Genomic DNA, 26,733 nt, shown 5'->3' on the forward strand with positions numbered 1-26,733 from the left:
GCCTTTTGAAAAAGAAGAAAATATGATGGTCATTAAGACAACAGGACGGCCCGTCTCGCTTTGCACGTCGTTGTCTTTATACAGAAGAGATATGTCTCTTGTGTAAGAGGTTTGGCAGTTCGGCCAAGTTTAACTTGCATTTTTCAACAGAAACTAATCGCTAACATGTGAGAAAAGAAACATGCAGCTCATGTTCTTGATATTTGAATTGGCCCCTTGACACTAGTTTAAATGCAATCAATTCACACATGGATTTTTGATGGAAACCACATAGCAACATGTCAATATTTGTACACAGGTATGAGAGATGACTCAGCTTCTTTTCAATCCATCCACGTCAGCGGTTTACGGTAAACTGAGGTCTCCAGATCTCACAGATGATTGTGTTTCTGCAGCAGGTGGCTGTGTGATGGTTTGGCATTTTAGTGCCTGTGTTGCCCTGGTGCAAAAGGTCTGTCGTTACCCGCAGTGCTCTGTGCTACCAGTAATTACCTCGGTCATCAATTCATCCTACAACCGCTTAAATGCTAACGCAGCTTATCTTGTTAGAGTAATTTGATTAGCATGAGCATCGCCCACTATCACACCTCCATATGAGCATTTGAGGTGAAGCCATGTCATCTGTGTACTTACTCACCCAGATATGATGTATTACCCAATAGATGATAAAAGACCATATTGGATTTGGGTTGCATCAGGTTGCATCAAGTGTTGCGTAAGATAAATTCAGAGAAAAATTATCATTCATGTGTTTTTTTATAGCGTATCATGGAGTTTATTACAGGGAGTTTTACTTTGGCACCCACCGTGGCCTGAAATAAACCTCACCCATCCATTCTAAAAAGGTAAAGTCACATATCTTCTCCCCCCGGACACTCCATTTGTAAATCAACATCTGTTTCTGCTTGTAAATCAGCTTTATGGTGCGGGGTGTTGCAATAACATCCTGTCCCGACTGAGAATTATTTGTTTTGTGGAAAAGGCAGTGGAGTTTTGGAGCTTGATACATAACTCTCTCCTCACTTCCTGGGAGGCCTTGTGGGTCAGATATAGATTGTTGATAATTCTTGAAGCAGCGAGACCAAGACGGCGCAGGCGATTTGATACCGTACGGGTGCTCATTGCTGTGACAGGATACGCAATAAGATAACATTTGCCTAATGGATGATTCTCATCGCCACAGTAATTGAAGACATAATGGAGCATAATACCCCTGGAGGCGTAACTGTCTCTGTTGCCGTGTTTCAGATGAAGTGAGAGACTGTTCTCCTTTCTGCAACCTGCCCCTCCTGAAGACAGAAGAGCCCTGTGGTGCATGTGTCATATATTTTCAAAAACTTTTCCTTTCTTTGTACATGTTTCCCTTTGACCCCGTGTGACCTCCGAGATGCTGTGAGCCGTGGACAGCTTGGTAAATGTGATCATTCTCAAATGACTAGGTCACACCCGACTGAGCAAAAGCCACCAAACAGGACCTCCACTTAGCCCAAAGTGTTTGTTTTTCCTTTCTTTCCTTGTTTGTCTTCTACCCAGGTGATGGCTCTCTTCACCGTCAACACTGCAGACACTGAAACTGAGGGGATTTAGAGGATGACAGCCATGCTACCTCATCCATCACTATCCATCTCCATGACAGTTGCGATAGTGGCTTTGGACTGAGGCGGAGAGGTGCGGAGGTGACCCACTTCTCAACACCTGTCAAGACCTTGAGAAACAGAAGAGTGGTGAGAGACAAATATCTTTAGAGCCAAGGAGTGTCTGATGGATGTTTGCAGTTGCTAAAAATAGAAATTCCTTCTTATTTACAGCTTGATTACACAAACATAAAGTGTGCAGGCTTTAAATTCCTTCCTTGCGCAACCTTTCCATCATCCCGCGTGAAATTATTCTTTGTGGTACAGTTTAAACAGTCAGATTCATTAGCAAGTGCCTCTGTCACACTTAAATAGCCTCAGCAAAGCCGACTGATTATGGGGGAGTTGTCAGCTCGATCACCCTGACATGCGTTCACACACCCCAACTATGCATCCACCTCTTGAAAAGCAAAGTTTAACACATGAGTAACAACTGCATCCCACTGGAAAAGAGGGAAATGTTCTGAGGAAGGCCAGCGAGGAGTGAAAGACAAAGAGGTTACCCATCTCTCCGGCTCCTCCCCGTCAGTATCCCCCCGATAAAAGGCAAGGGCGAGCTTGTGGCAGCTATTAATACAGTGTGTCGACAGGTCCAATCACAAGCAAAGCCTGACCGTTCCTTTCATGCTGTGCAAAGGACAATAGACAGATAAAAGATGAGCGCGAGTGGAGGAAGACAATTGGTTGAGATATTAAAGTGAGATTAAACAAAGTGCTGTCTATGCATGCGTGTGGCTGGTTAATTAAACCGTAACGCTGAATTGAACGGCCTCAAAAGATGTTCAACAGGTCTGGATTTGACGCTTTAATCAGCTCTACCTGTCAGAGGCAGCAATACATCTCAAATGAAAGAGAAAGTGAGTGATTAAAAGCAGACATTAGGAGAGAGGAGAGGGAGATGGTGCTTGGGGAGTGCGGTGTAAAGAGAAGATGAGGAGGAGGAGGAGGAGGAGGAGGAGGAGGAGGAGGAGGAGGAGAAGGAGGAGGAGAGAGGGGAGAGAGGGGAGGAGGAGGCGGAGGAGATGTGCTATTGTGTAAGAGATCTTGTGTGTGTTTGTTTGTGTGTGCAGGCTGTTGAGCAGAGAGACAAATGGTAGGACAATACGTAGCTGAGTGGGTCCAGTGTAATTCATTCATCAGTGTAGTGTGTGTGTGTGTGAGAGAGAGAGAGAGAGAGAGAGTGAGTAGTGGGGGGGGGGGAGTGTTTGTGTGTCAGACGGTATTCCTGCTCGTCTCGCTCCACCAGTTAAGTTAAATCCGAGGCGGCCACTGGCACACTGAGGTGGTCTCTCTCTCTCTCTCTCTCTGTCTGCCCTGCTCTGAAAGCATCAACAGCCTCCTGATTCAGCACCACAGGTAAGAGCTCACGTTACCTCACTTTCAGGAAGATGTTTCACCAACTTTAAAAACTATATATATTTGGCGGTCAAAGTCTATAAACTGTTTAGACTTTCTGTAACAGGCTCTCTCATTGGATGAGCAGCTTTGAACTGCGGCTGCTTTAAGGTGATTCTAATGTTTCAACACCAGCACAAAAAGTTGTTCGCTGTCTGTAGATATTTATCTCATAAGCCCTCTGTTGAAAATCGCTGAAATTAACTTGAAAGCACGCACATGTAGCGAATGCATAGACCAAAATGACACATTAGATGTATTCACTGTACACCTGTTGTTTTCTGTTTGTTCATGTTGTTCATGTCAAAGTCCTGTGTGGGGAGAGCCTTTATTAAAACAACTACTGTAGCTGTGCAGTTGAAATTTGGAAGAATCCAAAACAGCATTGTGCTAATTTTAGAGAAGGATGGAGTCTATGGTAAAGTTTACATTGTCTCATTTCCCCATAGGATCCACTTCCTGTTAAACAGTATAGCTCTGCGCTCCTTGGGCATTCTAATTTTAAGAAGAAGTCAATACCAAGGCAGGAAGGAAAGAGAGGAAATTTGTGAAGAATCAGGGAGGCAGTGTGTGGAACAGTGGGGGATAAGTAACTGAGGGAAAGAAGAGAATAACAGGTGACGTTTCATGTTCAGCCCTGTCAGTGAGAGAGACACGTCTAAATGGGGAAGCACATAGAGTGATGCTGGAGAATGAACATGAGGAAAAGAAGTTGTGGCTGCTCAACATCACACTCTTTTAATCAAGAGCTCTGTATGGGTTTCACTTTATAGGTGCTTAGTTTCCCTCCTGATGTTTCTATGTGGGAGACACACTCTCCTCTTGAGAGCCAGTCAATGTGTTATTTGATATGATTTCAGGTTGTGCAGTGAAATAATCCTCTAACAAACAATCTCAATGATTTAAAATAAGTAGGAGAGAAACAGTTTTGTAAACAGGAAAATGCGGACATGATCTCTGAAGCCAATATTTCCATTAGCCCCTGTCTGGCAAAGCAGAAGTCAAGTCTTCATTTAGATCATGGAAACTATCACTCTCACTCACTCGCGTACACACGTCTCATCAACATCTTCTGTTCTTTCTCTTTTTGAACACAGATATATAAGATGCACACATTTTAAATGGAGAAGTGTGCTGGTTTGGAGCAGTTTATTTGTTTTCATTGCAATCAAACCACCGACTTTAACATTAAGGAGTTACTTTAGTAGTCAATGAGTTTGCTCTCGGTCAAGTTTCCTCCTTCAAAAACTCTTCAGCTGAAGTGAGACCCAGTAAGTTAAGACGGAGGAGGAAGTGAAGTGCAGGAGGCTAGGGTCAGGATTTAAACACCGGTATTACTCTACAAGGTGTAATCATGACACATTAAGCTGCAGTACCGTTTCAAGACTCCCATTTGTAAGTGGTGGGACGCTCGGTAATAAATTGGTATTCCTGTTACATGTTTGAGGACAGAGAAGGCAAAACGTTCTGTTTGCCGAACAGGCCTGAAACGAGGCCTAAACGAGAGGATGATCATGAGGTGGGTGGCTCCCAGTAAGATGAACCTCACTTCGTAATGGGCTGATATAAATCATTAACTCCATCAACCAAGCATTTTAGTGGCTCTCTGTATGGGCAGCCAGATGGTGGTGCTCATGTCAGAGCGGCCCCGGGTGCTCAGGCCGAGGGCAGCCTCAGATAGCTCTGTTGACTGGAACCACGATTCTATCCATAACTCTGCTGCGATTTTAATTTTCCCAGGTTGAGCTTTTTAAGAAATTCCCATGATCCCAGTAAGGGGTCTGCATTGACATACCCCAAAAATAGCATTATAAATGGAGTGTTGCCGCTACTGTGACATTCAGAAGTTGGCCTCTTCACTGTGGAGCAGAAATGTCCCCGAACTTCCTCCTCATCCTGAACCTTTATCATTCATTGTAAGCAGCTGTGTGTTTTCAAACCGCGCCGGGCCTCGCAGACCATTGTGTCGTCCGAGAGGATGCAGCTTGCTCGTGGACCTTGTGAAGTAGGTGTTTACCTTCCTGTCTGTGGTCACCCGGGGTTTATGGCTGTCATTCAGTAATGTGCCATCTTACTCCCGAGCTAGAGCTCACTGGACACAGCCCCACTAAATCACCTGCTTCCTAGTCACCTCCTGTCTGTGCCACCTCACCTTTATTATAGGGCTCACTTACATATATAGGCAGCAATAACGTTCAGCCTTTGTTTATATTCACTTCCCACACACGTCCCCTCGCCTTGAGCATCTCCCTCGTGGAAAAACACTGGCGGTTCAAATGCCGATCGTAAAAAAAAAAAGGCCCGTTTTCCCCCATATTTCCATTTGTGGTCATCAGAAATCATCTTACCAACGAGAGATTTTCTTAAACAGTTTTAAATCCCCCAAACTGTGAAACTAATACGTGTTTTGTCACTCACTTCTGTATAATTTAAAATTACAGCCACGCTCTATTTTAATCATAGTAAGAAAACACGTGTACTGTAAATCCAAGCAAATGACATCTGTGTTGGGGCTTTACCCTACTGACTACACCGCAGATATATTTCATTATTCTGTTGCCCTTGGCACCCACACATCTTCCACACTCAATAATCCCCACATCTGCAACTAATACGAGGGTTGCTTTCGTGCACGCATGGGTTTTTTCAAAGACTTCATCCACTGAATCCTGGTGGAAAATGAGGAGATATTTGACTGAGAGATAAAATAGTTATACTGTAAGGGCTGTCTTAATGCCAACCAGAGGGCAATAGGAATGCAGATAGGCGAGTACTTTAAAAAGTGCATTCAATTGTGTCGTCCACAGCAGCTGTGAGAGCAACGGCAGCAACTGGATTCATGCAAAGGGCAACTTTACATTTTCTTTAGATGCACAATGAGTCATGCTATCACTGTACCGTGTCGGCTGTGAGATGAGAGAGAGAGTCAAATCTTGAGGCTAGAATGCCATCGTGTGGCAAAACGTCTGCTTAGTTTAGCGAAAACTGGTAATCGGAGGATTTACATGTTTATTGTGGCAGTGAAAACAGTTGTCATGTTTATCTGTATCTGACAAAATAGTAAACTTAATATTCTAAAAAGCATAAAATAGTTGTTTCTTTATCTGCTCACTTTTTTCGCTGGCATCTGTTTGGTTTTAATGCAACCGCAAACATGTTGTCATTTTCATGCAATTAGGAACAGAAACTATCTTTGCAGCTATAGTAATAGAATATACGAGGCCTATGCTAATATGATTACATTAGCCCCACTAATGACACTCACTAAGCCATTCTATTAAACATAAAGAGTCTCAACAAAGAGGAGAATTTGTTTTTTATTCCCATTTCACATTCTGCCGGTACCAATGAAGCAAAAACGAGCACCCGGGGCAATATTTCCGCTACACGCAGGTTTGATTTTCTCACAGAGCAAAGTTTCCACAGAGCCGAATCCCTGCTGTCCTGTTTGTTTAGGTGTGTGCTGATTAGAAGTTCTCATGCTGGGTACAATGTATCTCAGCACACAGAGGGTTTGTAACGTGACATGTCTTTTACAGTGACTGGAACCTCAACGCTCTCTTTCTCCCTCCTTTCTGTTCCCTCAGTACCTCAGTGTTTAATGGCGTTGTTATCCCCGCTCGCACTTCGCCATGCAGTCTTCATTAACAAAAGGTCGTAACACAAGGCATAAATGTTCTCCTTCCGGGTGCTGACAGTCCACCCAGATGGACGGACCATTTGATAAACACTGCACTGTTTTACTGTTGCCGTTCATTAGCCGAGAGACGATTTAAAGGGGAAGGGAAAACGCAGACTGTCTGAATAATGATGTTTCAAAGGGCATTTTTGGAATATTGAATAACATACAACATCTGTTTTTCATGGCTTCTTATTTTACCGAAATAACATAAAGCGTCAGGATGGCTTTAATGTGCAGGTCTTTAATGAGCTGGTGTAGGGTGAGCGCTTTCATTGGTGCTCGTGTGGATTAGCGTTTATGGGCCATGCCAGCAGTAATGATGGCTCTTACCCTAGACTGCCTGTGACATTTTTCTTGTGTTTCTTTTATAGGACTCGCTGAGGCCCTCGCCCAAGGCCTGTATCAGTCACCACAGACGCACCCTGCCGACAGGGCCCCCTGTTTAAAAGTCCCAGGATCTGACACTAAAAAAAGGGAAAATGCGGAATATAACGACAGGAGTGACAGACGAGATAGATCTGGCGTGTGGCATGTCTGGAAGCCATGAATTCATCTTCACCCTGGTACCCATCGTCTACGGCTGTAACTTTGTCATCGGCATTGTTGGAAACAGTATGGTAGTGGCGGTGATCTACTGCTACATGAAGCTCAAGACGGTGGCCAACATATTTGTGCTCAATCTTGCCGTTTCCGACCTCACCTTCCTCATCACTCTGCCCATGTGGGCCACCTTCACCGCCACCGGCTACCACTGGCCCTTTGGTGAATTCCTGTGCAAGGCCAGTGCAGGGCTGGTGATTTTTAACCTCTACACCAGCATCTTCTTCCTCACAGCGCTCAGCATCGACCGTTACCTCGCCATCGTTCACCCGATGCGGTCACTCAGGTTACGCACTGTGCTGTACGCACGCATCACCTGTGTAGTGATCTGGCTTTTTGCCTTTGTGCTGAGCGTGCCCACAGCCTTGATCAGGGATGTCCACCACATCACAAACTACACAAAAGTGTGTGGCATTCTTCACCCGACCGTTGAAAATAGCATGATTCTGAAGAAGCTCCTGCTGGCCATCAGCCTGATGAAAAGCCTGCTCGGCTTCCTGGTGCCCTTTGTCATCATCATCACCTGTTACTGCCTTATCGGACGTGCACTACTGGGGGCGAGGCAAATCCAGAAGAGCTCCCGTTCACGGGATGACGAGGTACTGCGCATGCTTGCAGCAGCTGTCCTGGCCTTCTTCCTGTGCTGGGTGCCCCATCAGGTGTTCCACTTGATGCAGATGCTCACCCAGCTGTCACTGGAAAGGAACTGTGCCATCATCGAGATCATTGACACCGCCATGCCCTTCACTATCTGCATCGCCTACTTCAACAGTTGCGTTAACCCTATCGTGTACGGCTTTGTTGGGAATAACTTTCGCAAAAACTTGATGCGGCTGTTGCGCTGCTCGCCAAACGGAGTCAGAGTGTCGCACCCGAGCATCAGCTCCAAGATGAGCGCTCTCTCTTTTCGTGCCTCTGAGGGACTGAGCCTCACCGCCAAAAGCAAGGCCTCTTCTGAAGAGAAGTGAAAAAAAAGAAGAAAAAGAGTCGAGGTTTACTCTCCCCGCTCTTTTTGGTTTGTGGTTAAGGGGATGGAGACATGCCATGCTTTTAAACCCCAACTGTATTACAAAGCACTGAAACGTTGTATTCATATATGCCCAATAAGTCCAATATAAATTCACTCCCTTATACAATGCTTATCAAAAAACCATGACTTGGAACATCTTTCCAAGCATGTGAAAGGAAAGTTAGTGTTTTCAAAAACATCCGCTGAAGTAGAAATCTGTGAATTAACTACATGAATCCTAGAAAAGACTATACATATACATATACAGATCACTTATCTCATTATGTATATAAGATACGCATGTGCTGCAGGAGTTTGTCGCTTTGGTGCCTTAAGGATACAGTGCAGTAATATATCGTCCTGTGATTACCACTCTGTGTGCTCAGTAGGTCTCTCACCAGCTGGACCAGTGATCAAGTGCTCAGCAAAGATGCCAAAGCTCAAAAATATATATATATTACAAATCATAAGCCACTCATGCATGCTCTGCCAGCAGCTGTACACATGGAACAATTGGAAAAAGTGTAGCAAAAATGTGATGTGAGTTTATATCAGTGTGTAACATGTTTGTCAATGATGACTCGTGCCTGCATGCTGTATGTGTTTTAAGTATTCGCATAATAACTTTGAAATGCTGAAATGGGAGTAACACGCTGTATGAATAAGATACTGCACAAACACTCCAGGGTGATCTTAGTCAATATCTCCGGTGGTTGTTTTTGTGGTATCTAAACATGTTGATAGATTTGTTTTTCTTCTACTCTGTAAGTGTACAGTTTGTGAATATGTGAAAATATGAATAAAATGTAAAAACACAAAACTACATTCTTTAATTTTTTTTAGATCACCACATAATAGAGCAGTCACAATATCTGATTTTCACTACACGATTATTACGGCCCAAATAATTAAAAATATCATAATGCTTTGCTATCAGTCAAATTCATCTTTAACTGTTTAAAGTAGGTTTTGTCTCTTGTCTTTTTTTGTAGTGTAGTCGGCACAGAGACTCTTTGACCGTAACTGTCCATATTAAATGATTTAGGAGGCGCTGGATTATATACACTACAGTATATCATCAGATGTGGATTATTAACATGATATCAATCTTTAATTTTCAAATATCACGCTGGTATAACGCGACACACCTGCCCCACAGTGAAAGAGTCGAATCATCCTGATTAGTAATGTCATTAGTCACCAAAACATCCAGAAATAACAACACGTTATTAAGGTGGAAAATCAAGTGATCGAGTGAAAACTTGCTCAAGCACGTCTAGCATCTATTAATCATCAACCATACATCATGGAGGCCCCCGTTCCTCCACGTAGCACCTACACATATCTGGTGCTGCTGCATCACAGACGGTGATTGGCTGATGGGCGACAGGTCGGGGTTATAAAGGCTGCCGAGCGGCCAGTTCAGTCTCACCGACAAAATGAGGGTCCTCCTGCTTCTCGGACTGGTGGCTTTTGCCTTGGCTGACATCACTCGCTTCGAGGGGTAAATCTCCAGTTTCTGTTCAAGAAAAAAAAGACATTATAGTTTTGTAAATTATGTGAGACACTATTGCTAGAAACATGTACTCTAATCAGGACTTTGCATTAAGCAAGAATGATGACATACTGTAGAAGGACGCCCGGCCTGTCTGCTATGTATCATAGTGTATTATATTAGTTATATTAATGTTAACGCGTGGACCAAGAGAGTACTGTCGGCTTTAGGTCAGCATATGTTTCAATGTAATTAGCCTGCCATCAGACAAAATGACGTTGGTCCTTTGCTCAAAGTTACTTTAGCCCTATTGTACAAACCAGTAACACCCCCCAAAAAAACTATTAGACCACTGTAGCTTGATGCACAAGCAATTCAATGTATACACATTGTTTAGTGGCATTAGTTGAAAAGGGGAATCAAAGTTGTATATATAACAAACAATAATTATAAACCTTGGGTAATGAATAACACACTATTCAATCACAAAACCTTTCATTCTTGTGAAAGGCCAGCTAGAGTAGAGTAGAACTAGAGTATTGTGTTACTGTGGTAACGAGAGGGCCCAGTAAGTTGCACCATAAAACTGTGGCTATTTTACTGTATTCGAGAACTCTCTTTTTGTTCTTGTTTTCTTTCTAGAGAGAAAGTCCTCCGTCTGAAGCCTGTGCTTGAGGAGCATGTGACTCTCATTAAGCAACTGGCTAAGAGCATCGAGGTAACGCACAGACCCACACACCTCATACTGCTATCTGTCCTCACTACAGGGATTTAATTCGCTCAATAGGACCTACGTGTTTGGTCAATCCACTGAGTGCTCGTTCAAATAATGCAAATCAAATTTAATTTAATCATCTAATTGCACCTTTTTTTTTTTTTAATGATCAAATAGTTTCTATATTGCTGGATCTTTGGCGCGCCCTACTCACGTGCCCTACTCACTTATAATTATATATTATATAATTATATTCACAATAAGAATGCCTTTCAGCTCATTAGTTTGTCAAATGAGAAGCTGGAATTTACATGATCAAGTGTTTGACTTTGGCGCCATCTGCAGGTGGACTTCTGGAGCCCCGAGAGCTCTGAGCTGGTGAGCATCGACATCGACGTGGACATCCGTGTGCCTGCCATGTACCTGGATATGGTGCACACCTTCCTGCAGCAGAATGACATCGAGCACGAGTAGGTCGCGAGACAAAGATGCAAAAATAATCAACTTAATCTGATTTTCCAATTCATTTTTTTCTTTTCCTTGTGAGGTTTTAACACTTTTTGGAATGAATTCCTCTTCAGGGTCCTGATTGAGGATCTGCAGTCTGCTGTCGATGGCCAGGCCGACAACAAGCCTTCTCCCAGAGCCCACAGCTACACCAAGTACAACAACTGGGACAAAGTAAGAGGAAAAAAAGATTATCAGTCGCCATCTCGACCCTGACCGAACCGCTATTTCCTGCTCTTATGTTCCACCTCTTTCATTTCAGATCCAGTCCTGGATTGCCTCTGTTTCCTCCTCCAATTCTAATCTGATTAGCAAGCAGGTGATTGGAAACACCTACCAGGGACGCCCCATGACTGTCCTCAAGGTATTACAAGACTTACCTGCTACTGTATATCAGTCCCTCGTGTTGCAAAGTTACGGATAAGTATAACACCGATCACGTCTTAATGTTTTATGATTTACTTTTAACCACCACAGCTCGGTAAGAAGTCCAGCTCCACCAAACCCGCTATCTTCATGGATTGTGGTATCCACGCGAGGGAGTGGATCTCTACTGCTTTCTGCCAGTGGTTTGTCAAAGAGGTAAGGAAGACACCTGGATAGGCATGACAAGCATTTATACAAAGACTTCCACTGTTGACTATTTGTTTTCCACGTTTCCTCAGGCTCTGTCCACCTATGGCAGTGATTCTCAGATGACCAGCCTGCTGGACCAGATGGATGTCTTTGTCCTGCCCGTCTTTAACATCGATGGCTACGACTACACCCACAAGAGCGTGAGTGCCATCTTCGAACTTAGAGTCTAATCTGATATAGACCATGCTGTCTTGTTTATCTTAAAGCGTCCGTTGATTTGTTAAATGCATGTCTAACGTGTTTATTTTGTCCACTCGGGGGACTTTTAGAACAGGATGTGGAGAAAGACTCGCTCCAGGAGGTCTGGATCCAGCTGCATTGGTACCGATCCCAACAGGAACTTCAACGCTGGCTGGTGTAGTAAGCGCAACAAATACTTGTTTACTGTATATCTTAAAGGGGTACTCCAGCTGCACTTCCAGAAAGAGTATATGTGAAACCATCTTTTTATAACTGCCAAAAATCTGTGCAGCACAGGCCGAGATGTTTTGACTTTTAGTTTTATTTTAGGACACACCCCAATAACCTTGAATGCTTTATTTCTCACAATGCAACTTGGTACCATCATTTATTTGAAACATTTCCACATCTTTCAAATTCTAATTTTGTAACGTAAAGCTTCAATTCAAAGATCCAAAATACTGAGGTCACCTTATGACATCACTATGACATCTCCAGGGTTATTTTCCCAAACCCCCTCCTGAGACAGATACGAATAGTTTTCACAGGCTGCATAGTACTCCTCAAGTAAATGTAATGCCTTTAAGCCTGGTCACAATGCATTTGAAGAAGTACAAAATAAATAAATCTAATTTCCATCACAGCCACAGGAGCCTCCAGCAACCCTTGCAGCGAAACCTTCTGCGGCTTCAAACCTGAGTCTGAGATCGAGGTCAAGAACGTTGCCGACTTCATCCGCAGGAACAAGTCCATCATCAAGGCCTACATCACCATCCACTCCTACTCCCAGCTGCTGCTCTTCCCCTATTCCTACACCTACGCGCTTGCTGCGGACCACAGAGAGCTGGTAAGTCATCATTATCGGCCATAAACGGCATATTGGACATACCGCTGAATAGTGACAGGGATTGTATTTACTAACATGCTTGGTCAGTCACAGTGACTATATAATTATTCATCATGAGGGTGTCACATTCCACGCTCTGGTGTGGCAGCCTCGTGTATACAGCCTTGCTGGAAACATGTGCATTGGGAACGCAATAACTATAGATTAACTGCATCAGACATAGGTATGTTGAATTTAGGATCAAACTGACTATTCATAATGATTATCACACACGTTTTAAAGGTAAAAGAAGTGTCACTTTAAGGTTAATTATATTGCCAGAAATTTGGAATATTACATCTCTACAGGTATTGCACTCAATAGATGAAAATATCTTCATAATGCTGGAGCATTTTGAGTGCATCTCAATTCAAAGCATAGCAGAACATCAACACTTTCAGAACAAAGGTTATAATTATAATGGAAGCTGATTTTAATATCTCTAAAAGGTGTTTCTGAAAGCTTCAAGAATAATTCAGTCCAGTCCTATTATGAGTATTATATAAAGGCCACTCTTGCCTGCTTCAAATCATTTACTCCCTGCTCGTATTCTCCTGTCTCTTTCACCTCTCACTGGGGCGTACAGTTAACACGCACACGCCTGCTCCAGCTCTCACACTAACCGAGGCTCGTATTTTAAGCTCTCTTCTGACACTTTATAGAACAAAAGAACTCCGGGGATCTGTCATAACTCATCTGTTTTGTTAGAAATATAATTTCCTGCTTGTGCATTTCTCCGGGGGTTTCATTTCCTGTTGGAACTCACTGAAGCTTTTTACTATTTTCTGTGATATCACTAAAATAAATGTTGTTTAAACAAGTGTAATGGAAGGTGGATGCTGCACGGAAAACAACTAATATTTGCTTTTCTTACAACAAGCTGGATTTTTATTGTTGTTTGGTTCTGTATAGTATTGTTCTTTTTCACTTTAAAACCAGAATAAGAATTTTTTTTAAGAACCGTTCAAAAGAATTAACAGCACAATCGTACCCATCTAAATCAAGAGTTAAATAATATAAACACAGTGTTGCCCATTGTTATTAAAACCAGCTGTTTTGCTGATACTACCTTACTTGGTCCGGTACAAGCAGGAGCTTATGGTGGCTAAAGTCAGCTAACTTTAGAGAGAGATATGTCCCATGTTGTCTGATGCTGTGTAAGTGGGTCAATTCAGGAATAATAAAGGCTCGGATTTCAAACTGTTCAATAGCATATGAGAATATATCAGTACTGTGTCATATCAAAAGCATTCTGATTGGTCCTTTAACACTTCTGTTGTGTCTCTGTATCACAGCTGAAGGTTGCTGAGGGAGCCTCTGCTGCTCTGCGTAGTCTGTATGGCACTCGCTACACCAGTGGACCTGGTGCTGCAACCATCTGTAAGTACAGCAACATATTGCAGCTACATTGGTCTCCATGGGGAAATAGTGTATTAGAGGGACCTTGATATTCTATTTCACACCTATAATGACATGCATTATGAAGTGTATTACCTATTATGAGAAAAAAAAGCTATTTCTAGCACACAAAGGATTCTTTGGGCCCCTGAAAGCAGTATTTGTATAAAAACACATCCAGGCTGTTCCAGGTCATCAGCATATCCCACTCTGAATATGTCCCCCCCCCCCCCACTCACTCCTTATCTGCCTTCAGACCCCGCAGCTGGAGGCTCTGATGACTGGGCCTACGACCTGGGAGTGAAGTATTCCTACACCTTCGAGTTGCGCGACACTGGTCGTTACGGCTTCCTGCTGCCCGAGTCTCAGATCAAGCCCACATGCGAGGAGACCATGCTGGCCGTCAAGTACATCGCCGCCTACGTGCAGAAGAACCTCTATTAAAGAATGAGACTGCCAGGACCCCTGCCAACTCAGCTCCTCTGTACCAGCCCCCAGCCCCTCCAACCTCTCAGCCATCTCCAGCCGGTATCCATGGTTACGGGCACCACCCGCCATGTTTCCTTGCTGTGCTTGACAGAATGTCAAGATGAGTGCAAACAATAAAATCAATGATCCATCCCCACATGCTGAATCATTTTTTTATTTTTTTTTATGTGTATATGATAATAAAGTGTCTGATGGACTGAACCTTTGTCATTTGTAGGAAAATATCCAACAAACAGTGTATATAAATGGTGAATAAAATAATGCTTACACTTCACAGCCCATCACTAATGGGTCAGGAAACTTGTGTGACCAGAAATTGTGCAATAATGAGCTTTAAAAAAAAGAAAACACAGTGAGACACTTAACTTTGACAATGCAAACCGTTGAGTCAGCCTATACACACTTGACCTGCTTCTCAATCAAGAAAAAGGCATCACAAGAATCACAGCAAATCCACTGATCTACTGTACCAGTCCCCTTTAAACCTGGTGATCCTACTTGCTCTTCTGGCACTGTTCCAGTGGTGGAGGACAGGAGGGTGGGAGTATCAGTCAAGGATGTTAGTCCGGCGGCACAGCACGTGACTCCCACAGAGTTACTCCTTGGCAGCGCCTCCACTCTGCCAAGCATTTGGAGAAAATAAAGGAGCCAAAGATCAGCAGGGAGTTTAACTGCACAGGCACATATTTCTGAGGCGGATGGTCAGAATGCAGTGATTGCTTTTGTAACATTACGACAAATGCAAATGTGTCGAATAAAGGTTTCTTAATCCCCCCCCTAAGAAGAAACTGCTCAATGGGCACTGCATAGCACCCAATGAACAAATTGTGGGGCGGGAGGGGTTATGTGCCTTGTTCAAGGGCACTTTGGCAGTACCCAGGAGGCAATCTGGTATCTCTCAAGGTACCATCTGGTCATATCTGGTCTGTCCGAAGACTTAAACCGGCGACCCTCCGGTTCCCAAGCCAAGTCCCCACAGACTGAGCTACTCCATATCGTATTATTCAGAGGGATTTATTTTTTTCCTGTGCTAGCTGTGTCCATAATTTCCCCCAAATCGCTAGTGCAGTTAAGGGAATATTCCATTATATGTGCATTTAAAGTCCACTCATTACTTTACATGCACTCGCTAATATTTTCCTTTTATTTGAACATGAAAAAACATGAAAAGAGTTGATTACGCCCCTGCCACTCATAGAAGAGCCATGCCCAAAACACCATTTGAGCTGAGAATTAACTAAAGAGATCTACCGAGACAACTAAAAAGAATTCACTGTTGTGTAACACGGTTCAAGGGGAGCTCCACAACCGCTTCTGTTTGTCTCGTTTCTGTCCGGCTATAATATATTTATTCCACAAGATGGCGACAAAAGAACAACTGCAACCAACACCATGGAACATGTTGTTCCTGATGGCAGCGCCTCATTACAGCATCACCACCATCTCTACTTTGTCATCAAGAGTACAGATGACACCCGCCACCGGAGCCACGTGGCTGTTGTTTGAAAGGTCAGGCCTGCAGAGGAAAATGTGTAAAGGTCAAGATGACTTTTTTGGGGGGGTGGGGCGGGGGGTTTTCAGCTGTAAACAAGTTTTAAATGAATATAACGAGTACAAAAATAATATAAAGTCTGTTCCGAATGATTACATGATACATGTGTCTCTACATTTGCGTTGAATATTGTGTAAACGTGTGAACAGTTGAACTCCCTGGCTGTCGGGTTTTCGGGGGTGGGGGGAGAGGGGGGGCTCGCGAACAGGTGGGTGTGTCACATGACGCTGCGATTGGCTAATGTCATGCTGGTATAAATCCACCTCTGTAGTTTTGGTCGGTCCTTTTTTTGTGTTTGTTCTCCCCTCCACGCCAGGCTGCAGCTTCTCCGAGTCCGGTCTTCAGAGTATAGCTTCGACTTCTTCGGTTATGGCTGGTACGTAAACGTCTCGACTTTTTCATATACTTAAAAAAATAAAGAAGTGAAGTTTAAAAAGACTCGTGAACTTTTGCCGGCGTTCAACATCCCCCGTGTCGCTGTTGTGAAAATGGCAGCCTGTCTCTTGCCTGCAGTTTGCTCTGTGTGTGTGTGTGCGTGTGCGTGTGCGTGTGCGTGTGCGTGTGTGTGTGTGTGTGTGTAGCAGGGTTGTCGAGTCCTAACTAACGTGTACAAGTAACGTCGCCTTTCTCCGCGTCTCCACCTGCGTGTTGCTGTCCCCCATAACGGAAACGTTGTTGCCATATTGTGTGACGGCCGTTAACCACAGCCGCACCAGTCCATTTGTCACGTTTCAGTGCAATTAATTACCAGACCTCCTTATCAGGTGCGCCATTAACCGATAACTCAGAAGGCTTCTCTTGTGGGGACGGACATGATGTGACCCTGTGTGTCGTGATTTCTCCATTACCCACCTCCCCACTTGTGGTATTCTCCTTCTTTTTAATTATTTTTTTTATTTATGAAACATGTGTTTCATGTTAGGCGTCATGCATAAATAATACAGGGCTTGTTGTGCTGAGAGCAACTTTTTTTCCTGGCAACTGTGATGGGTATTTCTTCATATACTGTGTACCTCTCTGGCCACTATTGGTTGTAAAGTACGCAAAGGGTCGATATACAATCCAAGTGGGATCCATGTTGGCCCAAACAGTCGCACAACCGTCCCAGCTCCCATTTTGCATTTCATCATTGCAGTTTGTGTGTCCTCTCACAGGCGAGTCATTGTTCTGAGGCTCGGCCTTGGCAGGTAGCGACACATTTTGCTCCCTGCCGTCAGAGGTGGTGGTACAGAGTGGGCACTGTTTCGCAAATAAAACTCAACTTAATGAGATTTAATATGGTTCTTTTCTCCCCCCCCCCCCCCCCTATTTTAAATAATCATGGTCTTTATACTGATGGAATGACTGGAACATTACGTTGCCAAAAGATTTTACTGCTTCACCTATTGAAGATATGCCATTTTATTTCAAATGGCAAACTTGATAATTCAGTTGCAGTCAAATAATGGCTATTGTACTCCCTATCCCCATTGTGCTTTATCTCAACTGGAGCTAAATTGTTTGTCTCTGAAACCTGTTTGCTGGGTTTTATTTTAGAATTTTACCTAATGGAAAACTCGGGATATGTGTTTAGATGCATTAAAACAACCTTAACGGAACACGCTATTCTAATTTGAAGTCTACCATGAAATGTCTTACAATTGTTATAGTGTGCATGTATCCAAAGTAAATGTAATGACATTTCTGAAATGTTTTAACATCACGGATCAATTCCTAATCAATGAGTGGAATCCTCTTTGTTCTTTCTTCTACAGACCAGGCTTTTGTGACGTTGGCTACCAATGACGGCTATGCTCGGGGAGCCATGGTTTTGGGAAAGTCCCTCCGCAACCATAAGACGTCCAAGAAGCTGGTGGCACTCATTGGTCCACAAATGTCCGAGCCTTGCCAGTAAGAAACCATAACTCTCAACTACTGGTACAACATACAACATCTAAATCCCACCTGTCGGCCTTCTTGTGAAGGAATGTTTTCAACCTGGATTTTCTTTATGGCGACTCATTCTTTAGTATTGTGACTCATTAGGGCCGTGCTGAAGAGAATCTACGACGAAGTGAAGGTGGTGGATGTGCTGGACAGCGGAGACGTGGCACACCTGGCCATGATGAAGAGGCCAGACCTGGGCGTCACCTTCACCAAACTACACTGCTGGACTCTGACACATTACTCCAAATGTGTTTTCATGGACGCAGACACACTGGTGAGACTTTTTTTTTTCTTTTTCTTTTTCTTAAGCAAGAACATTTCAAGATGTTGTACTGCAACTTATCTACTGTCTTTGTCTCCTAGGTGCTATCAAATATAGACGAGTTGTTTGAACGAGAAGAATTGTCCGCTGCTCCCGACCCCGGCTGGCCTGACTGTTTCAACTCTGGCGTGTTTGTTTTTCGGCCTTCTTTGGAGACTTATGGCAAACTGCTCCAGTATTGTACAGAACACGGCAGCTTTGATGGTAAGTCGAGAAGAACATATATTGACCTTTTTTAAGTTTTGTGCTTAAATGTTTTTTATTTCATGATGTAGATTTAATAGTTTTGAGACGGTTGTTGGATTAAACAAGGAATTTGACGACGTGACCTTTTTGACTCTGGGAACTTGCAATGAGCATTGTTTCTGTTTTTTTTTTTTTTTTCATGTTACATGAATTGAATACTCAATAGTTCGATAATCAGAAGTTGCATCCCTACTGAGAAATCGTTCCAAATTCTTGGAAGTACACATATTCGCTTTCTTGGTGAAGATTGGATAAGAAGCTTGACGCTGGCACCAAAATATAACTCTTAAACACCCAAACTTGTTTTTCCATCTCTGCTTCTGGATGAATATGATACATTGTTCAGCTTTATGGGTGCTGGTTGGAATCTTTACAAAAGAACAAATGTAACCTTAGGATGAGGCATGCTAGCCCCGCCCCCCTTTCCGATCTTCATCCTACGCTAACATCTCGTTGCTGTAACTTCATATTTATCAGACATGTAGAAAAGATAAGTGATATTGATCTTATCTTACTCGACAAGGAATGAATGCATTTCCCAAATTGCTTCCACTCAACATACTTTCCATTTATCTTCTGGGCTTATTTCTGCATGTTGGTATTAGATAAAATGTATTTGTGTCATGTAAAAGTTTCTCCTTAAAATAGACATGTCATTACCAAATGCCTTCCAAGTAATGATTTAGTATGTATAGACTTGCACGCATTTCTGGTTTACCACCACTGGAAAAAAAGTTTGCCGACCATTAAAACTCAGTCATACGCAAACATTAATGCTTTGACCAGCCTTGTTCAACATTGAGATCTTGGTAACATGATGTTAAACCAAGCTAGTTTATTTTTTGCTCTAAGTAAGGTCTTTTATTGAGTCCGGTTCCAGAAGACAAGGCCCTCCTGTAGCAGACTAACTCTGCAGAGTTATTCTCGGGGACTCACTGGGGAGGGGTGGAAGCTAAATTTGAGTGGTGGTGTTTTGCACAGAGTGGCTGACATTCAGCAACTTGCTCCGTGAGGCGTACTGTAGCTGAATTGTGGTCCTAGTTTTGGCTCCGTATCAAGTTTACTGAGCATCTCAAATCAGCGGCTGAAAGGAACATTGGTCAACACTTGTAGGGGCTCTGGTTCTCTTATACTGCAGGTTTTCCACCATTGCTTTCCAGAAAGGGTGACAGCAGTTTGTGTACATTACATAAAACGACTAGTCTTAATCTTTTGAAATGGCCATTTCCACGTTTTGTAAAGGTAACCAGTAAACATTTTACCATGACAGAGCCTTTATTCAGAGGAATCTGTATTGCTTTCCTTCTGAAACACTTGGACATTCCAAAGTATACAATTGCGTCACATCGCATACTTTCTCAAATGCCCAAACTAAGAACTTTTGTGTGGTGTTCAGAAGATTTCTTGTTTTAATAAACGTAAGACCAGAACCACAGGTTTAATCATTTAGAAATGTTAATTTCATAGTTTGAAATGTCGACCAGGTGTCTTTGACCCTGACCTGCTTTTGTGAATTTTTTTTTTAACTGCAGAAATTTGTAAATCTTTTTCTCTCCAGAAAAAAGGTCAAGATTATTAGGACGGATCTCTAAGCGCATAATGTGAAAATATTTATAATGAAAGTTCTATAATAGTTTGTCAGGTTGGTACTGAAACATGAACTTGTGAATGCTCTCTGCTGGATAAACTATGTAATTGCAACACTTTTTCTAGTTATTTTAGTTCACGGTTTTGGTAGGCTTTCAACCGAATGGCACGGTCTTAATTATGTTTCCAAAGTTTTATTCATAGGTTACCTGATCATGAGACCATGACAACTGAGGTGTTGAAGACTAAGAGCTAGTAAGTGACCGGCCTATATACTGGTTGGGCTCTTATCAAATTAATTGTTACTGCACGTTGCTCGAAATGCCACTAAACAAAGGAAACGGTTGTGGAATAAACAACAAAACGGTATTGAAGTTGGGCTGAGAAGAGCTGGGGCTTCTTCTTGTTAGTAGCGGGGAACCTTTATTAACATTAAATGACAAGCTGTGTTTCTTTGTGATGCTGTGAAAGGGAATCCATCTGTGAGAAACCAATTAGTTTGCATAACAGTGGCCGGTGCTTTCAAGCGCAGACTCATTCTGGCTGCGTCTGTTGACAAGAATCTTTCCATGACTATCGCAGACGAGACATTGTTGCATTCATTTTTTTAATTTATTATATTAGAAAAGATGCCTCTTTGTCAGACATTTAATGTACATTTTCAGTGTTTTTTTTGACTGAATTTTGTTTGTATCCAGTATCAATGGGATTTCAGTGTCTGCATGCCTGGTGGCATGTTAATGAGTAAAGCTCTTATTTATAGCCGTGAAGGGTCTTTTCATGTGCACTAAGGCATGAGTTGAAGCCTTGCCCTTTAGCATTTCAGTTCCACTCTACTATGAGGAGTACATGACGTGCAGCTCGGGCTCTCTGCAGTTCATGGAAGATATAATACTTGCTGAGGTAAGGCAAAAGGAACATAATTTCCATTAAAGCCAGAGGCTATATCTCCATCTGTGGCTCCAATGATGTCTGCTGCCAAAACAAACTGGCAGAAGTAAAGGCACATTCTTGCTGAGCTCTGCTCATCCCCTCAAAATGAGGACACTCGGCTCCATATGAAGTTTGCCCAGTGGAGGTTGTGGGTTCAGACAAACAACATCTATGTGCGTTATTTTAAACTGCAGCAGTCTACGTTTCAAAGACTACAGTCCTGTGCTTTTTAAGAGCTACATGTGAATCTTCTTTTAAAGGCAAACGTCTCATCTTGTGCCAGTTTCAGTCCGATGACTTACTGAATGGTGACCAGGTGAAGCGCTTCAGCTTGTATAGTCAATGAGCCTGTCATGTTTTAACTTGGCTTCAAAAATCAGTGTTCTGGCTGGTTCTGAGGCAACTAAAACTTTTTTTTTTTTTAAAGGAGTGTTTACTCTGAGAGCAATGTTGATTGACTTGAACAGCACAGACAAAACCTTTAATACTTGTGTTTCGTTCTATTATTTAAAAGAGTAGTCCTGAATAGGTTTTCTCCTTTAGATATAACATTCTCTCATTTAGTATCTTTCAGTTCATTGTTTTATTTCGTGGCTGGCAGCTTTATGGTTTTGGTTCAGTCTCACTGCAGCATTGTTTCCAGACACTGCAGGCAAATATTTTCAGCATTAAAAACTGTTTTGCTACCTGCCCAGCACCCCATAACAGATAATATTGCATTGATGACGTTACGAGACATCATGTTGCAAATTCATTGTATATCTTAAGATATGTTCAAGTGAGGAATTTAATAGTTCCACTGATTTTGACAGTAATAATGAAGACTTTTCATTATTGATGCACAATAGGACGATCAAACTAGCATTGCTGTCTGCGAACAGGCTATGATGCTGCAGCCTATTGAAAGGAGTCTAGTGTTACAGAGCAGAATTTTACTTTGAACTGAGCCAAGTATTAGAGGTCAGTGAGCAAATGGCAGGCAATCAATCTTTCTCAATATGAGATTAATAAATCCTCACTGCTGTGGCTGGATTAGCCAAAGAACCGCCCATTCCTCAGATCAATATATGTATGTATATTATACACACGCCCACCCAGGGCCCTTCAACGACACACTGATATTTAATATGTTATCAGTGTAGAGTTGTGTGCCAACAGTAGTGCAGAATGTGACTGACATGTTCTGAACACCGCGTGTCTTCAACACTCTGTACAGCTTCTGTGATCACTATAAATCCACAATGTGTTCACTCAGGCTTCATATGGTATGATTTTATAAAGCATTCAGATCTGCCAGTTTTTATTTTAAATAACCACAGCAATTTGAAGGAAATAAGTCTCTGATCTGAATGTCTGGGAACATTTTCCGAACGGCTTGTCTGGACTGGTCAGCCTCATCTGGCTGTTTAGGTGTGCAGATCATTGGACTGAACCCTGACTCGGCTGTCACTCTTTCAAAAAGGTGACGTCATGCGTAAAGACTGTCAAAGCAATCTGTCAGCTGCATTTCATAACCAAGTTGACTGTTATGATGCCATGCCAGTTCTCACTGCATGTTCATTAAGCAATAACTCCCAGTTTCTCATTTTACCTGAAGTTTTCTCATCCGAGAACTTTTTTAAATGCCGTTCAAAGTGTCATACTTACTGAGATTCTGCATGAGAAGAAGCCTAATCTTAGGTCCTGTCTCTGATATGACGGATATACTTTTGAATAGCAAATTATAAGTTAATGATAAAAATCCCTGATGGTTGTAAATGCATACAAACTTTTGTAGAGGTTTATTTACAAGTTATTATCCAGTCTAATTGGTTGTCACCTGAAATGGCAGAATTGTACGATTATTCCTGGTAAGTACACTATGTTATGCTGTCATGTTGCTTGATTTATATTGTTCCCCTCTATTGCAGGAGGAGACCAAGGTGTTTTGAATGGCTTCTTCAGCAACTGGGCAACAGCTGATATATCAAAACACCTCCCATTCATCTACAACCTCAGCAGTATAGCCATCTACACTTACCTTCCAGCATTCAAGCAGTAAGTGTCAGCCTCCTCGGGTCATGTTTCTAACAAACATTCACACAGCTGTTGCCGGTGTTTTGGTGTGTCTACTGCTGCGTCTGTGTACTTCCACAAGATTTTCTTTTTGTTATACTACAGCAGAGTCAGTCGATGTGACCTAAAGTCTTCCGTGTCGGCTGGGAAGCCAATATGTAAGCAGACACTCGCTCACATGAGCATGTCGGCCCATCGTCACGACGTGTGGTTACGAGCGAGATGAGCAGTTAGGATTCCGGAGGCTCTGCTGGAGTATCCCCCAGCAGGCCTCGGCGCTGGGTTGGATATCCACCCTGAGCTCCAACAGCTGAACCCCAAGCCTAAAATAGAGCGGTTTATTTAAGGATCTTTGTTGGCCTCGATGACTGGTCATTGTCCCTCCCATCCTCCCTGCCCCTCTGCATCAAAACCTTTGTCCTCCCATAGAAACAAACAAGTTCTTAGGTTTGACATTTCCTGGCATCCTAATCAGGATATCAAGGGTGGTAAACATGATTTTACTTGTTAGTTGTCAGCAATGGCAGTGCTCAAGAGGTCTGCTGGCAAAACAAGTCCCCAGGGCCGGATTCAGGGTTATTTATGAACGTGCAGTTTGCCAAAACTATATTTGTAGGGCTTGGCAACAGGCACTATATAACATAATGTAGTCAATACAAGCAGGTTAATGCCATAATGTGCAATTTATTTTATGTATGAATGGGGACAGTGGTACCTTTCTAAAACTCCACCGAATTGTTTTATTTGCTTTTGAAAACGATGTATTTCTGCTTGCTGACATGTAAAATGATACTTTCTGCATATTGCAAATGTTTCAGTATGACCCTTCACTTTGTTTTACAGATGAATGTAGGGAAAGGAAAATTACCTTGAATACTGTTATTTCAATTATACCCCCTTTATCAACAATGTATACAGTGATTTTGCTCCGCCGACCTTGTCTATTATGACCACTAGCTTATGTTGGCTTCCTTTTTAAAAGGAAAAAAAAGGTAGATGTAAGTTTGCCATCTTTGACTCTTCTCCACTTGAGCTATTGTTACAAAAACTTAATTAGTTTACTATTAGCCACAGTGGGTACTGTTCAGCTAAACTTACAGTTTTCTGCTTAAACCACTCTAGTAGCTATGAGTTGAAGGAAACGAGTGATTCACAAATCTACTAAAGCTAACTATGATAAAGAATCTATAATAAAATTCTAAATTACCATGTTACTCATTTCAGATTTGGTGGCAATGCAAAGGTGGTCCATTTCCTGGGGAAGACCAAGCCATGGAGTTACACATATGACACCAAATCCAAACAATTCAAAGGAAGTATGAATGAGGCCTCTGCACATCCCACGTTCCTCCTGAACTGGTGGACCCTGTTCTCCAGCGCTGTGGTGCCCATGCTGCAGGAGCAATATGGAGACCAGCCCTTCCACTCCGGCTGTGTGGAGGTGAACGGACATCTTGGTTTTATTCATTTAACCAATTTCACTGCACGCTGGTTGTTGTATCTGTATATCCAATCAGATAATGGGCAGAGTTGGAGATTTAAAACTTTATTTTTACAGTCAAATTTTATAGCGTTGACTTTATGACTAGCTTGCTAGAAAAAATATATAATTTCAGAGTTGTTGCTTGTCATGGTCAATTTTACAAACTAATGAAAACTCTCAGCCAATCAAACAGCTTCCTCAGGGTTTTGGACAAACAACCTTTAACAGCTCGCACCTTTTTGGACCTGTACTTGTAGTAAATATGGATGAGTTCTGATTTGACATTCAGAAGCAGGTTTCCAGATTGTCCAGCTCAATCAAAAATAAAATAATTAATTGTGGATTGCATTGACAATGCAGAGAAGTACTGTATGTGTGGAAATTGGTTGTACCATATTTTATGTAAGCACATGTGTTCTGCTGTCTGTTTAATTTATTCTACAGTTTACTTTTATTTTGCTCTGATTCTGGATGATATACTTCCTTTTTCTGTCTTCCAATTCATCTTTAAAAAGTTCCAGAACAGTGACATGGTCAAATTTGAGAGTGAACAGATATGGGTATGTATTTCATAGCTGGCAGTGATAACCGTTTGTTGGCACCTGGTTTAATGCTATTACCGCTCTTACTCTAAAAATCCGAGCTTTCGCGTGTGTTTGCCTGTGGCAATTAATTTGGAAAGGCTACGTATAACTAGTTCAGTGCTTTGAAAAGATAAGCGCAAAGGATGTGATCTGTGCTGTCTTTTAATTATGTTCAGTTTTCTTGCTCTGTTTCACTAACTCATTTTTATTTTTTAGGATGAGAGCAGTACTTCACTTGCAGAAGCGACCGAACCCCAGATGTCCTCAGAAGAACGGAAGAAGAAATGGGAGCAAGGCCAGGCAGACTACATGGGAATGGACTCATTTGACAATATCAAGAGAAAGCTTGATACTTTTCTCAAATAAAGAGGCAATGAAGTGGGATATCAAAAGAGCATGTGCAGTTTCTCACATAAGCAATCAAGAGGGATTTGAAAACAACAAACTTCCCACAGGCCTCTGCTTGTATCTCTCTTAGCTGTTGCACTAGACATGAGATTCGTCTGCCCCTTCACCAGCAGTCAAATGTTCTGAACAGCTTTAATTGTCTATGCAAGTCATAACTCAGTTTTACCCAGCCACAGGTATCTGTTCTGCTACACTGAAGAATCAGGAAAGATTTTTGATAACATAAATTCACACTTTTTAAAGATATTTGCAATATAGACTTTTCATAATTTTTCCTTTACATGCCAAGGCTGGTTTTGTTACGTTGTGGCCAAGATTGGCAGTCACAACTACTTTCATTTCTCTTTTCTTTTTTTTTTTCTTTTTTTTTTACTATGCAATCTTTAGAGAATGTAGTTTCTTTTCCAGTTTATTTATTGTGCTTTTGAATTTGGTAAACTGCCTCGGTTTTAACAGACCTGAAACATGTTTACAGCACATTATGGTAATTTTGCCATACACTAAACTTCTTAGTGCTTTCTCACTCTCTATTGCCATCACTCTCTCTGTTCTCGACCAGCTGCTGTGTAGGACATTAGGTTTGAACTTTGTTTTGTACTTGACCAGAATGTTTTCTCTACCCAAAGTCTTTAATTTGGAACTATTAAAATAACATTACACATTTGGGATTTGCTACGGTTTTTCTTTATTTTACATTTAGGCCTTTGTTAAACCAAATCCAGTAGGGATTGGTCATTATTTTTTTCAAGAGTAAACATGTTCAAAACTACAAGCCAAGATGTTTCAGTTATTTTTGCAATATATTCTAACTCCAGAAATGTAATCATTGGACACTTAACATATTCACTTTTGTGGATGAACGTCACATGTATGGAAAACAAAGTTAGAAAACACGGTATCGCTTAAAAGAACAGTTTTAACATGATCAACAACAAAAAGCAACTGTACAAGTTTCTACCCGCAACTTTCTAAAAGTTGTTTCAAAAAAACTGATTTACCCGTGAACTTGAA

At 42.1% G+C, this 26,733-nt stretch overlaps 3 protein-coding genes across 3 annotated transcripts; all 3 read left to right on the forward strand.

The window, feature by feature from the left end:
• Window positions 1-2,915: 2,915 nt before the first annotated feature.
• Window positions 2,916-8,309, forward strand: agtr1b (angiotensin II receptor, type 1b). The gene is made up of 2 exons (XM_034560385.1): window positions 2,916-2,990; window positions 7,083-8,309. Exon 2 carries the CDS (start codon window positions 7,191-7,193, stop codon window positions 8,277-8,279), a length of 1,089 nt encoding a protein of 362 aa, XP_034416276.1. The 5' UTR covers window positions 2,916-2,990; window positions 7,083-7,190; the 3' UTR covers window positions 8,280-8,309.
• Window positions 8,310-9,759: 1,450 nt separating this feature from the next.
• Window positions 9,760-14,581, forward strand: cpb1 (carboxypeptidase B1 (tissue)). Its single transcript, XM_034560252.1, has 11 exons — window positions 9,760-9,824; window positions 10,458-10,533; window positions 10,876-11,000; window positions 11,112-11,211; window positions 11,300-11,401; window positions 11,515-11,619; window positions 11,703-11,813; window positions 11,943-12,033; window positions 12,498-12,700; window positions 14,035-14,119; window positions 14,394-14,581. Exons 1-11 carry the CDS (start codon window positions 9,760-9,762, stop codon window positions 14,579-14,581), a joined length of 1,251 nt encoding a protein of 416 aa, XP_034416143.1.
• A 1,822-nt stretch (window positions 14,582-16,403) lies between these two features.
• Window positions 16,404-26,386, forward strand: LOC117749326 (glycogenin-1-like). The gene is made up of 7 exons (XM_034559701.1): window positions 16,404-16,554; window positions 17,933-18,068; window positions 18,204-18,378; window positions 18,468-18,630; window positions 23,103-23,229; window positions 24,472-24,688; window positions 25,531-26,386. Exons 1-7 carry the CDS (start codon window positions 16,419-16,421, stop codon window positions 25,678-25,680), a joined length of 1,104 nt encoding a protein of 367 aa, XP_034415592.1. The 5' UTR covers window positions 16,404-16,418; the 3' UTR covers window positions 25,681-26,386.
• The last annotated feature ends 347 nt before the right edge of the window (window positions 26,387-26,733 follow it).

This window comes from Cyclopterus lumpus, chromosome 20, assembly GCF_009769545.1.
Source record: "Cyclopterus lumpus isolate fCycLum1 chromosome 20, fCycLum1.pri, whole genome shotgun sequence".
Classification (NCBI taxonomy): domain Eukaryota; kingdom Metazoa; phylum Chordata; class Actinopteri; order Perciformes; family Cyclopteridae; genus Cyclopterus; species Cyclopterus lumpus.

What these genes read in the sequence shown, in the direction of transcription:
- agtr1b (XM_034560385.1), top strand. Translation starts at nt 7,191, where the DNA reads ATGCGGAATATAACGACAGGAGTGACAGACGAGATAGATCTGGCGTGT.
- cpb1 (XM_034560252.1), top strand. Translation starts at nt 9,760, where the DNA reads ATGAGGGTCCTCCTGCTTCTCGGACTGGTGGCTTTTGCCTTGGCTGAC. An exon ending in AGTACAACAACTGGGACAAA is followed by an intron (nt 11,212 to 11,299) that starts GTAAGAGGAAAA and finishes CTTTCATTTCAG; the next exon opens with ATCCAGTCCTGGATTGCCTC. An exon ending in CTGCGGACCACAGAGAGCTG is followed by an intron (nt 12,701 to 14,034) that starts GTAAGTCATCAT and finishes TCTGTATCACAG; the next exon opens with CTGAAGGTTGCTGAGGGAGC.
- LOC117749326 (XM_034559701.1), top strand. Translation starts at nt 16,419, where the DNA reads ATGTCATGCTGGTATAAATCCACCTCTGTAGTTTTGGTCGGTCCTTTT. An exon ending in TCATGGACGCAGACACACTG is followed by an intron (nt 18,379 to 18,467) that starts GTGAGACTTTTT and finishes TTTGTCTCCTAG; the next exon opens with GTGCTATCAAATATAGACGA. An exon ending in TACCTTCCAGCATTCAAGCA is followed by an intron (nt 23,230 to 24,471) that starts GTAAGTGTCAGC and finishes TACTCATTTCAG; the next exon opens with ATTTGGTGGCAATGCAAAGG.